General features: G+C 40.2%; 1 protein-coding gene across 1 annotated transcript; it reads right to left on the bottom strand.

Moving 5' to 3' along the window:
• Positions 1–5289: 5289 nt before the first annotated feature.
• On the bottom strand, positions 5290–10069 carry LOC146164595 (von Willebrand factor C domain-containing protein 2-like). Its single transcript, XM_083382515.1, has 3 exons — positions 9558–10069; positions 6383–6512; positions 5290–6057 (listed from the first exon to the last, which is right to left on the bottom strand). Exons 1-3 carry the CDS (start codon positions 10026–10028, stop codon positions 5810–5812), a joined length of 849 nt encoding a protein of 282 aa, XP_083238641.1. The 5' UTR covers positions 10029–10069; the 3' UTR covers positions 5290–5809.
• Between the last annotated feature and the right edge of the window lie 3937 nt (positions 10070–14006).

Genomic DNA, 14006 nt, shown 5'->3' on the forward strand with positions numbered 1-14006 from the left:
CCCCAGTCGCCCCTTCCAAGCCGATACAAGCGAATGGCCAGGCGAAACGCAAAGTAAACAAAATGGTGTCGAAAACCATTGTTGCGTTAAAGCGGCGCTGCACCATATGTTGCTGACCGTAAGTAGTTAATCATAAATTGCCCGTGGATTTATTACTTCCTATACAGTCTATAGCTCAGAACCATTTCTGTCGACAATCTCCAAGCCACCTTTCGTGATCAATCAAACGCAGCTGCAAGATTGCGCGGGAATGTGCAGTCTGTCGTTGTGTAGCAGGCGCAGTTCAACACGCGCAAATGCATCAAATATTTATGGACTTTAAATATGTAGTGCAGACTGAACAGCACCAAGAAACGTCGGCCTGACTCGATGACGAGAATCTAAACTGCAGTATGACGTAAGACCGAATCTCCTGTCCGTCTAAATGTAGCTGCCCTAAAACAAACGGTGCTTGACTTAAACTTCTGGTGCCGGATGAGAACGCTTTCAGATAAATCCGCACAGTAAAAAAAATAGTTGAACAAGCTAAAACAACACTGTTGGCGAGTGGCGGCGGCGACATTGGAAATATGTCACCAACTTTCTTGTACTCACGGGTTTAATCTCTGGCTTTGGCCTGATTAGGGGATTACACAGAGTGGAAATCAACGACAATAGACGAAAAGAACTGGAAGAACTGCACCGCGCCGACTGCCCGTCTCTGTCCTATATTCGCCCACAGCGAACTTAATGGCACGAGACAATACCTTGGCGTGACGGCTTCTGTTCTCCAAACACACGCTGCGCGACTGCCAGTCGCTTGCCCGGGAGATGGATAATTATCACTAAACGTCATGGGATAGTCAGCATGCAAAAATGTACAAATCCCACCCAACCGCTGCGAAATGAACAGGTTGAAGCGAGTTACTTTCTAAGGGAATTATTTAATCCCGACCCTTTTTCTCAACCTCAAAAAAGATTCCTGACTCTCGATCAGGCTGAGCTAATCAAATCCGGTTAGAGTTCTTTTTTGTTCTGGCCCAACGAAACGTATTACGTCGTTGACTGAAAGATACCAACTTGCACCACGTAAACTGGAATAATTGTTAAATCAAACTGAAATTACACACCATTGGTGCTGGGGCAAAAACTCTTCTCAAAACATCACTTGTTTATATAGACACCATGGCCCGAGACAGTCAGACAATGAGTCACGTAAGGCGACTATAGTTGGTCACTATTCCACTGTTCCACAGAGCTGCTCTCTGCCTTGATAAAGAGAAGCTACAAATCAAATTTGTAAAGAGCGGTCGTAAAGCGACGATAGCATCTACTATCTTGCCCAAGGCGCTTTGCCGTCTGTAGAGTACGACTTGTGCCGCCTGCGTCGTCTCTGATGAGCTATTATTTTATATAAAATCTATACATGTTTCTAATTGACGCATCCAGAACATTCAACCTGACGAATTAGTAATTTTTCTATTTCGCGCGCATGCACGGGGCGGGCGTAGCTCCATAAACAAATGAGACATCGGCGAAGGAAACCGAATTCGGGCTTAAACACAAACATACCGACACACCGGGCCCGCGCATAGGGTCGTAAAAAAGCAGCGCTTGCATTGTAAAAAGTGCCTCGTCCGTGTCACAAAACGCCGCGCCGCACCACAAATATTTGCCCTTTGTTAAAGAGTAGTGATGGGGACTTATCAGTTATTAGCCAAAACTGATGAAGGGCCCTCCAATTCCCAAACGGTTCCTGCTTTTTTGTTCAATGGGCATTGTTTTCCTTACCAACACAGAACCCCGTTACAGTATCGTACGCACAAGGGTGCTTTATTGATCAAGTGGCAGGCCAGCCGCCTTCTCTTGACGTTGAGGTGGCCGAAAAAAGGCTGTTCCACAAGGTTGAGGCCCCTTCGGGCGTTGAAGAATGTTTTACAAATTAGAGCGGATCGCATGCGTGTATATTACTCCTAAATCGCTTAGGCCAATCGCTCAAAATTTATCAATACATTTCTCGTACACGGGCGCTGAGGTTGTCCAGGCCGCTTGATAACGCCTATCAAGCAAAGAGGGCCCTTCGGGAGTGTCCGCGGCGCTAAAGCAGGCCCTCGCACTGATTCATCTGACGTAATTGACTGTGATGTAAGGCAATTTGTTATTCACCCCAAATTTGTTGCTGCCCAAATTCTAACCGACGCCTGACACGCAGAAATGTGCAGTCGCTATTGGCGACGCTGCGCCTGTAGAGTGGAAAGGGACCCCCCGTTTTTAATGGAATGTCAATTTCTGAGTGGCGCAACCGCTCGGAGAAAAGGACGACGCCGCGATTCTCGGCGCCCCGCGCGTTTTCTGTATGTTTGTAAACAGGCCGTCAATGGGAAACCCAATATTCGCAGTCTCGGATTGGCGCTTGTTTTGCAAACATGCCACCACAAAACGCAACCTTATCAAAGTAATTGCCGTCCATATTCAGCAATCAAAATTTTCCCAACGCTTCATTTTTTTGTGAAGACACGCGGCAGACCAGCAGCAGGCCAACAGCTGGGAGATGGAAACGAAGCACTTCTATGGCGCGCGCGGGAGAGGGGGTGCATTAGGTGTAAGGAGCCGATGTTTTAGCACTCGCGCCGGCGAAAACGTTCTAACAAAGCGACTAAAATTGCGCGAATCACTCCAATTGTGCCGGCCGTAAAAGGCCCGGGCAACTGGATACGACTTAACTCCACAGATCTCGCCGCGCCTTCAACCGTATAAGTTTACCCGGGTTGTTACTTATCGCGATTGTTGCAGCGCGATGTTTGCGATTTGGCACATTTTTCTACTTGCATACATTATGCGACACTGTCTGTAACAAAGATTTTCAAACGAAATTTAATGGATTTGGGTTTGCTAACACTTGTTTTGTGTTTTATTGGGTACAAGTTTCTCACAAAACAAAAAACTTGGTATATTTAATGTTAGTTGCGATTTTCAGTATATAAAGGGGTCTGCATGCTTTTGACTTGCCATTTAAAGCTTCTGAAGTAGGCCTTTGTGGACCCAGTTTTATTGCTGGATTCGTAGTGAAACAAGGTTTTCAGGCGGGGTGGTGTAGGATAAACAAAAATAGCTGTCAAAGTCGGTAAAGTTAAAATCGATCGTAAAATTTTATAACTTCAACGTCACAGCTTTCACAAGGACTAGCAGGCAAGTACGTATGATTTCATTTCGCTGTGAAAGTTTGTTTTAACGGCACCGGGAAAGCGCATACGCGCCGGTACCGCGCGACCAACGAACGTTTTTTCGTCAAATCCGTGTAAAGTGGATCGCGTTACCATTGACAGTCGGTGCGGCGAAAACTCGACTGAATCGGGCGACATTACCAAAACATGTTATGGTACGGTCGGGTTACTCGCTGCGAAGCGCCGGACGAAGGAAAAGTTGGCCTAATAAAAAATCGCGCGGATGCCATTTGATCGACGTTGGGCAAAGCGCCGGAATTCAAACCGTGTGGGATCGTTTGGGAAGAAAACCCCGCAGTCGCCACGATCAATACATGTGTAGCAAGTGATCGACATGTTGCGGCTTTCTTGTATCGACCATTTGTTTGGTAGTTTATAGACAAGTGACGCGAGGTGTTGTGTATACAGCCGTTTCCAACGGGCGATTGGATTTTTCGGTTTAGCCTGAAAACATTGGAACTTAAAATGTCTTGTTCCGCCACCAATCACCATGTAAAACACAAGCATTTACAGGTTCCTACACAAATTATACCACTTTCCGACACAACATCTATTCTATTCTATAAGCCAGGGTGGTGGTTTCTAATATCGAAATTCGACGTGGGACTGGTCAGAAATAAGAAACTTCTGTTGTTAGTAACAGAGTTAAACATTTTTGGTACCAGCAAAAAAAGCTATGTACTTTGATTGGTGCAGAGTTACGCCAATAATACAATAAAATCAATTGAACAGTTGAATGTTAATATTAGTTCCACCATTTGCAATCTACATAGAGACGACTGAAAAACATTACCTGCATTTCATGATGGCGTTTATATAACGAGCATGGGCATATTATGTCAATTTATCTATCACAATATATAAATGCTTATTCCTGGAATATTGAACAGAAATAAGATAATCACGTGCTGTAATTGGCATCAACAAACATTTCAAGTAGTTGGACTAGGTTTCAGTCAGTTAGCTAGACTGTAAAATCAGATTATCTCGAGGTTATGCGAAGATTTATTCCACTGGCGCAGTGATCTTATCTAGCCTGGGTTTGCTCAAGCGAAGTTCGAATCAATCACGGCCCTGCCGTTAGCAAGTAAATAATTGACCAAATGCGGGAATAAATGACCGAAAAAGAACACGACTTGTGTATTTAACAGAGCCTGTCAAACAAAACGGAGTCAAAAATCGACAGAACGACTTCAATATCGCATATAAATATTTTAGAAAGTTTCGGTTAGTTTTGTCGGCTTAGTTAAATGCCATGTTTGAGTGATCTCAACGCTTTTATTAGTTAATCACAATTTTTGAACGTTGGGTCTTTTTCTCACCAAATTTCAAAAGTACAAACCCTATAATTTTTTTTGCTTTTAGGACATTTTTATAACCTTGTAAGTGAAGATAACTTTACGTCAAAAAACGCAAAGTTATGCTTCGTTGCTGACACCTAGCGGATTTTCTTACACAGATATGTTTCGTACTAAGATACAAAACAATAGAGTTAAACCTACACAGAACTGACGTAATAATTAAAATTTACTTTTAAGATATGGGATACCTTTTGAAACCTCGAAGGAGTAGCAGTTTGTGTCGCTAAATCGCCCATTTTTTATGTTAAAAATGATCTACGAACGTTATTTTTTTTTAATTGAAAAAACATTGGTTTATTTTATATCACACATGTATGACGTTTATTTTATAGTTAAGGTTAGATAAGTTTTTAATATTTTCATTTAGCATATGCGAATTGATATAATATTAGTAAACAGTACACTTAAAAACAAAAAGCTTTTAAAATAAATTTGTATAAAATATATATTAAGAATAATCTTAAAGTTAAAAAAATAATCCAAAATAGCTTTAATTAATACTTTACACGGCCGTTTGTCCGAAATAATACTGATCCATAAGGTTGATAACACCTTATCGATTATCACCTAGATCTAATTGCCAATAAAAAACCCTTCCTAGAAAGTCACACCTTAAAGGGCCTAAATCAAGTTCAATCTAATGTAATGTATTGATTTTAATCGTTTATATATGTACTATGTAGGCCTATTAACTTAGCAATAGAAGGCGAACTGATTTTGCCGTCTAATATGTATTTAATCCTCACTAATGGCGGAAACAATTTCAACAATATTGGTCCAGACAACAACGAGTAAATTGTGGAAAGGAACTAAGGCAGACCCAACATAGAATGAAACAAAGCAACAAAGAAACCGGAAACTGCTTTTAAGGTTTCTATTAGCTGCATCACGTTGCAAACAATAAGACCACGGTGTGGCCCGAATACGAGCCAGTGAACCCATTGTGTTGTTTAGATTTAGATACGATCTCTTAGCGCTTCCCAGCCGTTCGTCCACCGAACGTGCACGTTTTATAGGTCAATATTTACCACATCTATACACCTCTTGACGCGAGATCAACAAATAGGGGCGGAATTACACATGTCTTTTTCAAAGCAGTGTGGCATTAAAACACACGAAAAATGAGCAGCGCAATAGAATTTCACGACTGTTGCATTACGCGAAAATGCCGAAGTAAGCACGGTAACCTTTTGGACATAAGATAACACCTTTTTTGTATAGCACCGCGAATTGTGCAAAAGCAGGTTAAACATATCGAGACCGAGTTCGCTTTTCGGAAAAGTGGGGGTAATCGTTGGTGGAGCGGCGAAATCGGATGCGTCTTGAAGCGTTTAGCCGGCATCTTTCCAAGACCACGCATTTCGCCTGCTTGTTTCCCAGCCAGTACTGCTCGCCGAAAGCGGCCTGCAGACACCTGCATTGCATGCAGCGCTGCGGAATGAAAGCGACGTGCCCGGTGGGGATTTTCACTCCCATCGCCAAGCAATTGGTTCCTGCGAATAAAAACGTGACAATTGGTTCGACATCATATAACTTTCAAGTTCGTTTTCCAAGGTGAAAAATGGGGTATTTTAAACTGGTTTGCAAACACTTTGAAAAATATGTTGCGCTAAAACCATTTACAGGAAATTAGGTAGAGTCAGCATTAATTTGTTTTCTTTAGCTATGAAATTACGTATTCAATAAAAGGTAATTTTAGAAAGGTATAACATATAGTTCATTAAAGTAACCTACTGCTGGTGATTTCATAACCAACGGCTTTAAAACTAAGCAAGCAAACTAAAGTTAGATAATATTATAGAAAAATATTATCGTTACCATTTGGACACGAAGGGCAACATTCGCCTGGTTTTCTGACGAAATCCACACATTTTGGAGGTTCGCAATCCGCCACACTGCAGTAGACCAACCCATCAGTCTCACACTTGCAAGAGCGACACGGAGTTACCTTCATTATATAAAAAATAGTTTTACGTTATACTGTAAATTCAGCGAGGCAACTTATATGGTGATTTTGTCAGTATAACGAACAAAATGAAAATAATTAAATTATTCACAAAGGCGATGTTATCTAGCCTACACAGTAGCCTATGCTCCTCCCAAAAAAGCTTGACTTGTTTAAAAGTAAGGATGTTCGGTTTAAACTACGCGGATTTAGCATTTTGTTTGGGGGGTTGGGTTGTAGAGGGGTTGCTTTCGAAACAAAGGCTATATTACAAAAATGGTATTGATTCACACAAAGCGAAAAAAACGCTTTGTATAGTTCTAGTTGTCAATACTTTCATTTTTCGACACACGAAAGTGTTTGTATTTATACGTAGTGAAAATAGGCAAAAAAATACAGTTTGGCGGGAAGGCCATGGTCACGTGCCACCTCGCCTGAATCCGCCGCTGATACATAAAGAAATCAAAATACTAAAACCGAGGTTTATTCGTTTCAAGACAATTTATAAAAGACAAAAAAAATTAATAAAGACAACTTATAAATTACCTATATTAATTTTAGTCATTTTGCAATATTAAATCCTTGCTGCGTGAAAGCATTTTAAGAGATTATCTATTTCACAAGAAAAAACTTATAACGAGATACGCTCTAAACTTCACAAATCCTGATCAAATCTTATACGTGATAAAAAGCAATAACCTCCCGCAACGTCACGTTTGGTATGGAAAAAGTTTACTCTTGGTGGTCGCAATTCACGCGAATCTGATAAGATAGTTAACAAACTTGTTCTTCTGTATGCAGCAGTTGGAATGCTATTTATACTTTTTGACAAAAATATTCGAGTTTCGCCAACTTTTGTATTCTAATCTCCTATTATTTTTATTTTTTTAAATATTTCTCAAAAATATAAATGATTGGTTTCACAAAGCCTGTACCCTGCATATTCAGAAGGTATTAAACCAAATATGTCGATGTTTCATTTTTTTCACTTGTATGATTAATTTTTTTAATCCGACTATTTCTTGCAGTAAAAATGTTAATTTTTAGTATACAACTGCTTTGAAACTTAATGATTTATTACCTACACGTAAAAACGCAAAAAATCGTACCATGGAACAATCAAGCAAGTAATACGAATTTTCCTTAAAAAAATGTTTCATTTGACAGCACCAAACAAATTTTTCAGCCGCATTTTTACCCCGAAATGTGTTGGGTTGCTCAGCTGATTTGATGTATGAAGAATAACTACAACAGTCAAAGTTAGTCGCCTGCCCTGATTGCGCAAAACAACTTATAGTAGAAAATGAATAATTGAAAGAGTAATCAATTTGTAGCCTCGTTTACTTTTGCTGATTAGATCAACAGTGAGTAATATTTATTTATGTAACCGCGAAACATAGAAGACAAAACATTTGATTAAACGAAATAATATTACGATGTAAGTATAGATGCTGTTTAGAGTGCTTCATAATAGGTTACAAGATAGTTTTGCTCGTATAGTCGCTGGATTGTTCTGGAGTCATTGATGTTAACCGTTTTGGTGCGTGTCGATTAGGCACTGTTGTTTTAGCGCTGTTACAGAGTTCCAGCCTATTGGGCTGTAAGCAGGTGGTTTCTAAAAATGGGTTGTTGCAGTTGGTTTTAGAGGTAAGTCGACACCTTCTCCCTTATTTCAACTAGTTAAATCACACTCCTAACTCAGCCACATCTAATACATCTCTTCTAACCCTTAACCCACCAACTTGACCCTCTATACAAAACCCTCACATCATTAGTCGTAGACGCGGGTCACGCGTGTGTACTTCGCCACTGAGATTTCACACACAAAAAAACTCCAACGCTACCCTATAAATCGAAAGCTATTGCCTACGTTTTATTCACCACTATAAGCATTGTTTAGAAATCATTTGCGTAAACAGATCTACGTCCCAGGAACCATTAATGTCTTTATAAAACAGCCATATAATAGTGTTGTATTTTCTATCCGCGTACTATATGGATATTTAGTTCAATCTTCCCTTACGATCTACGAGTGCTTCAAACAAGAAATTTCCAAACAATTAAAGTTCCAGTCAAGTCATTTCGCAAAACAACTTTAAGTCATTTTCAACAAACACTAAGTCAAGTCCAAGTTATTAGTTAAGTCCCAAATCAAGTCATACTTAAGTCGCATGGTCACTCAAAATAAATAAAAGGTTACAAAAACAAGTTCGAGTGGATTCAATGTTTCGCAAAGCAAACATTAAAACGAACCAATGGCAAGTTAAGATTTTGACCATCAGTAATAAAAATAACGTACTAAAATGTCTTGCATTAAGGCACTTAAATTTCCGTCAGGTTTTTTGGGTAAATGACTTTCTTTCAAGTAAAGTCATTTATCCAAAACACTTGAGTCAAGTCAATCCATTTTGCCCTAAGTACTTTACACCACTGCTAACTACACAATATCCAGAAAATCACCAAAATTAACGCATAAACTATTTTGGACCCGAGATGTTCTCTATATTGGACCACCCTGAAATAATCCATGTTGTCAGCCAAAACTTTAATAACTACATTACATATTGATTTTGTAAGCCTTATGGTAGTTAATGCCAAGTCTATTAGCCACGCTATGTCTGGCCTTAAATTTTTTTTTTATAGCAGTGTTAGTTAACTTCTTTACCTAATGGTGCACTGCAATCTTCATAAAATATGATGGCGCACCTGGCGAGCCCGAATTGTTTTGGGTTTACTGGTATTTCTATTGAATTGCTTGTAAGTTGTTGTTGTTATTGCATTAATTAGACTGATAGTTGACTAACATTAAATACTGTAGGATTAATGATCTGACCGAAAGAGAAAGTAAAAAAATATAAAAATATATATTTTTTAATACTCTCCATTTGCCTGTGGCGAAGCCGTGGCGCACCGGTTAAGAAGCGCTATTTCGAAGTTAACAACAGCATTTCTTGTTTTTAAAAAAAATCAAGTTTTTGAAGGTAAAACTTTGACAAACCCTATTCTGTTTTTTTATTTAAATGAAGTCGTTTAAGACAGCTATATTACCTGAATGGTCTCGCCGACGTGATAGGTCTGGTTGTTGTAACTGCAGCCCTCGGTTACACAGGTCACACAGCAGTGGCCCGGATCGCGCCGTACCTCGATGCAGCTGTCCGGGATCGCGCCGCAAGTCTTCGAGTAGCAGCGCTCGCCACTTCGTCCGCAGATGCACTGGACACAAGGGTCGTCCGAACGCGTGTACATGGACCCTGGCCGGTAGCGCCGCGTCCCGTCAAGGCAGACGCGCCGCGCAGCAAACCTCGGGTCATAGTTAGGCGACGAGAACTGCACCGACGACGACAAGTTCCTGAAGGTGAAGGTGCGCAACTCGTCCTCGGTCGACATAATCGCCTCTGTTTCGTTGGCAAAGTGCAGCGCCGGTGAGAAGTGAACGCGTCTTGAGCGCACCGGTCCGGCGTCCGAGTAGGCCGCGAGAAGGCACAGCAGGTGCACGGCGATTCTGGGGAGTTTGACCATATTTCCTGAACTACTAACATTCACACTTTTCCCGACTATGTGCACCTGTTTAATTTGAAAATAAATACCTTTTAGAGGCAGAAAGATCACAGAAATAGTGTAAGTTGGTTTCGCAGCTTAATTGAACACTTGCCCTATTGCTACCATCGATTTTCTTTAACCTCATTTCTACATGGGAAAACCGACTGAAAGAGCTAGTTGATTTCTTGCCTATACCTCAAAGCAACCCCTTATCCTGTCAAACAGATTCGATCTGATTGATCCCTAAGTTTCGAGAGGACAAAGGCGTATTGTTCCTGCAAGTGCAGAAGTCACACGAGGCGAAAAGCTGTAGGTCTTGTCTCGCATCGTTGCATCTTCCTTGACAAAGAAAGGCTTTGAAAACCAAAAAGCCAAAACCGAGGTCTGGCGCAGATTTTAACGGTGGCGCGAACGCCCGAAGGCAGCGGCAACATTAAAATAATCCAAGCGCGCTAGGGTGAAATCGGTGCCAATCAAAACTCCTGTCGCCTGAACTTGGCTTTTTTAAACACCGACGAAATCCAACGAAACAATCACAGGGCAAGCGCTAGAGATTTCGATCAGTGTCAGGCCGAAGATAGATAACAACAATAACAAAGCTTCGGTAACTGCTTCTGCGCAATCTCATAAGGTCAACGACGACCACAGCTTTGCGATCGTGACAAATCAGAGCTTGGCCAGACGCAGATTTCGTGAAATAAGTTCGATCGCTGTAAACAAGCAACTGAAACACGGGCAACGCGCTGAGTGTTTGACGAACGCAGGCTGCTTAATAGACTGAAAAGAAACCGTTCAATTATCTTGTCTTCGTTTGACAAATGTGCTGCTAAAGTATTCAGTGAGTTTTGGACCAAAACGATAGCTTGAACTTTTAAAAGTGTCGACCACATAGCGTTTTTTTATAGGAATACAATTGATTTGTAACACTCATGAATGTACGTTTATTATAGCGTGAACGCATGTCCCATACATTCCAAAGTGACTTTTAAACTGTTTAGGAAAAATCGTAGATAAATTCTTAGGCGAGACTACAAGTACCATAATATTAAATTACCTGCTGTTTGCGGTGCATCTAGGATGGATTCTAGGTAAATGTTATTTAAATAACCCATAATTTTTGAGTGTCATATATTGACAATATTTCCGCCACCTTAGGGAATTGATGATGATAGAATTAAGTATTTTATAATGGAGGAGAGAGGTAATACATTAGTGAGAGATACTTGACATGAAAAATAATAGATCGATATTTGTTTTAAACACCTGCCTACTTTTATCACTTGTAAACTCTTTGTATACAAAAAAAGAACGAATAACTCATCAGCAGATTTACTTTGAAGGTAAAACGGCTCTTTACACATTTCTGATGCGCACAACAGTAAACAACAAACTCTTTTTAAAACATTTATTGCTTTTCTTGCATTACCACACACAACAAGGGTAAAACAAAAGAAAGAAAGAAATAAGGTCGGTAAAAACTGTTACCGAAAGGCAACATACACTTTAATATTGTAAAACAAAAACGCGGCTAAGCACCCCAAAACAAAAAGCCTATATATAAATTTATTGCGTTTTTTTAGCTCTAGCCTTTGGCGAGAAGAACAGGCCACGCGAATATTGCACATTGTAAAAAGCGATATCTAAACAATAAGACGATATACTTGCAGCTGTAAAGTCTGCTAGTAATCTGTTTGGAGCGCCAACCGGTACTTTTGCGAACGGATGTGGGATTGCCATTCTGCACACAGCCGCCTCCGCGTTTAATGAAAATCCCGACAGCGCCGCTCGTTGCTATATCAATGTCACGAAACACTAACACAGGGCCATCAGAAATAAATGCCACACAGGACGCTAATTCACACTTGGCGCAAATCTGATAAATAAACATCAACACACAAATGTCAGTAAGAGATTTAAGGAGGCTTTAATGCATGCTGTCCAGCGACCTTGGCATTAAAAAAGTTATTACCTTCGCTATGGTCGCTTTTTTGTTTATTTGTCGGAAAATAAACAACAAAAATAAAATTTCCTTGAAAAATAATAAGCCAAGTCACGCGTTTTGGCGAATGTCTCATGGGATCACTTTAACCATACGAGTAAACTAAATTAATCAGTTTATAAGGTTCGATAAAAAGTGTTTTGGTGGCACACAAATGAAATTTGCCATTAACAAGCATGCGTGTGAAATAATCGAATGGAAGACGCAAGTCATGGCCTAACGTTGTTTACATCAGCGCTGTCATCTAGGTAAGTTAAACTACGCAGGTACCATCGCGCTAGTGTCGCTTATTATCATCTATGGTAGAAAAATTGTGTGGAAAACATAGTCGACAGTGTGCACTATTTTGTTGTGCAGCGACACTTTTAATAGGGATAATCCTTTCACAAAAGGGGGCTATTACCATAAAGTTACCAATCATATTCGTTAAGTAATGTTTGAAAAGCTTTGTCAGCAAAAGCTTAACTGAATATCGTTTTAATGTTTTCCAATTGTGAGAGATATAAATGCGACCGGGAATTTAAAGTTTCCATATTTCGAATAATATAAATAGGATAAAACAAATTATAATTTGCTCAAAAATAATGTTTTTCTGTAGCTTAACCCAAAATATCGTTTTTTCGGGTGTAAGGCACAACACATTTTCAGCCTTTCCTGTGACATTTCGCGGTTGGGAAATACGCTTTAGCGCATTTCGCGAACGACATCCAGTTGTCTAAAAGCGCAATGCCGACAGATCGTTTATTTAAGCTGGCGCGATAAGGCGCTTGTCGATAAGAGCGCGATATTTCCCAAACACAGAGTCAGCTTGATTTCGTTGCGACTGCTTAGGCGCTCCGACCTTGGATAAGAATCGGGATCAACCGCAGCCACATGGGCGATCGAGCGATAGCAATTAACACCCGCCAATCTATATCTCGCAGTATCAGGGCAAAAACAAAAAAAATAGAGAACCAAAACGAAAAATTTGTTCATTCGATGTTCGAGAATTGTCGAAAACTAGGAAAACAGATAGACTGCTTCCACCATAGCTAACCGTCCATTTGTTATCCAGCTGTAAGCTGTTTATTACACAATCTACGATGCTAGTGACCCTCATTGGGCTATGAAAAAATACAAATTTCCTGTATCGTGTGTGTCTTTTTTGCGAAATTTTTTCGTATTTTTTTTGTCCAAACCTGTGTAATGCACCTTGGAGTAATGAAACCACACGAGATTAAAAAACGGCTGATTTCAACATACAATAGCACGAGGAGCGACAATGCTACAAAAAAGAGCACGCCATGCAGGCAGCAAAATGCAATCCACCCTTGTCTATACTCAAATAAATATAGACCGACCTGGCCAAGTGCGATTTTTGGTAACACTTGCGTTTCAAGTAACGCTTGCGTTTCTTTGCGCGACTCTCCTAAAGGCGACCAATAGCATTTAACACGTCGGCCAGCTTCAAAGTGAACTCGTATCGTTCGCCATCTTCGGGCAAATACGTCAGGGCCTGGTTGACGAGCGATTCGACGTCAGCAACCGTTGCCTGGGACTGGATCGCGTCCAAGCTCTAAAAATACAGGTACCAAAATCTTACGTAAACATATATACACTGTTAATGCATGCATGAATTAACGCTTACTATACTATATGCCTATAAATTGTTTAGTTTTGGTTTTGTTCACTTGCATTGTTTTTTTTAGGCGTTATACTAAAAAATCGCCAGTGACAATAGCATTTACAATTTACGCGATAAAAATTGAGGCTAAAAACAAAATGTTTTTAAAAATAAAAACAAGCTATATAACACCAGTTCTGTGAAAACATTGCATGTAATTTACTGTGCATTAGCACTTTCCAAACTGGGGGCGGGAAACTAGTTTTCGGGGTCCAAAAGGGCCTATTCACGCAAAGCCCTATATCTATCTATATACTGTACTTATACTGACGTTTGATTTGCAATTTTTTTCGAT

Source organism: Ascidiella aspersa, chromosome 2 (genome assembly GCF_963924565.1).
Source record: "Ascidiella aspersa chromosome 2, kaAscAspe10.2, whole genome shotgun sequence".
Lineage (NCBI taxonomy): Eukaryota > Metazoa > Chordata > Ascidiacea > Phlebobranchia > Ascidiidae > Ascidiella > Ascidiella aspersa.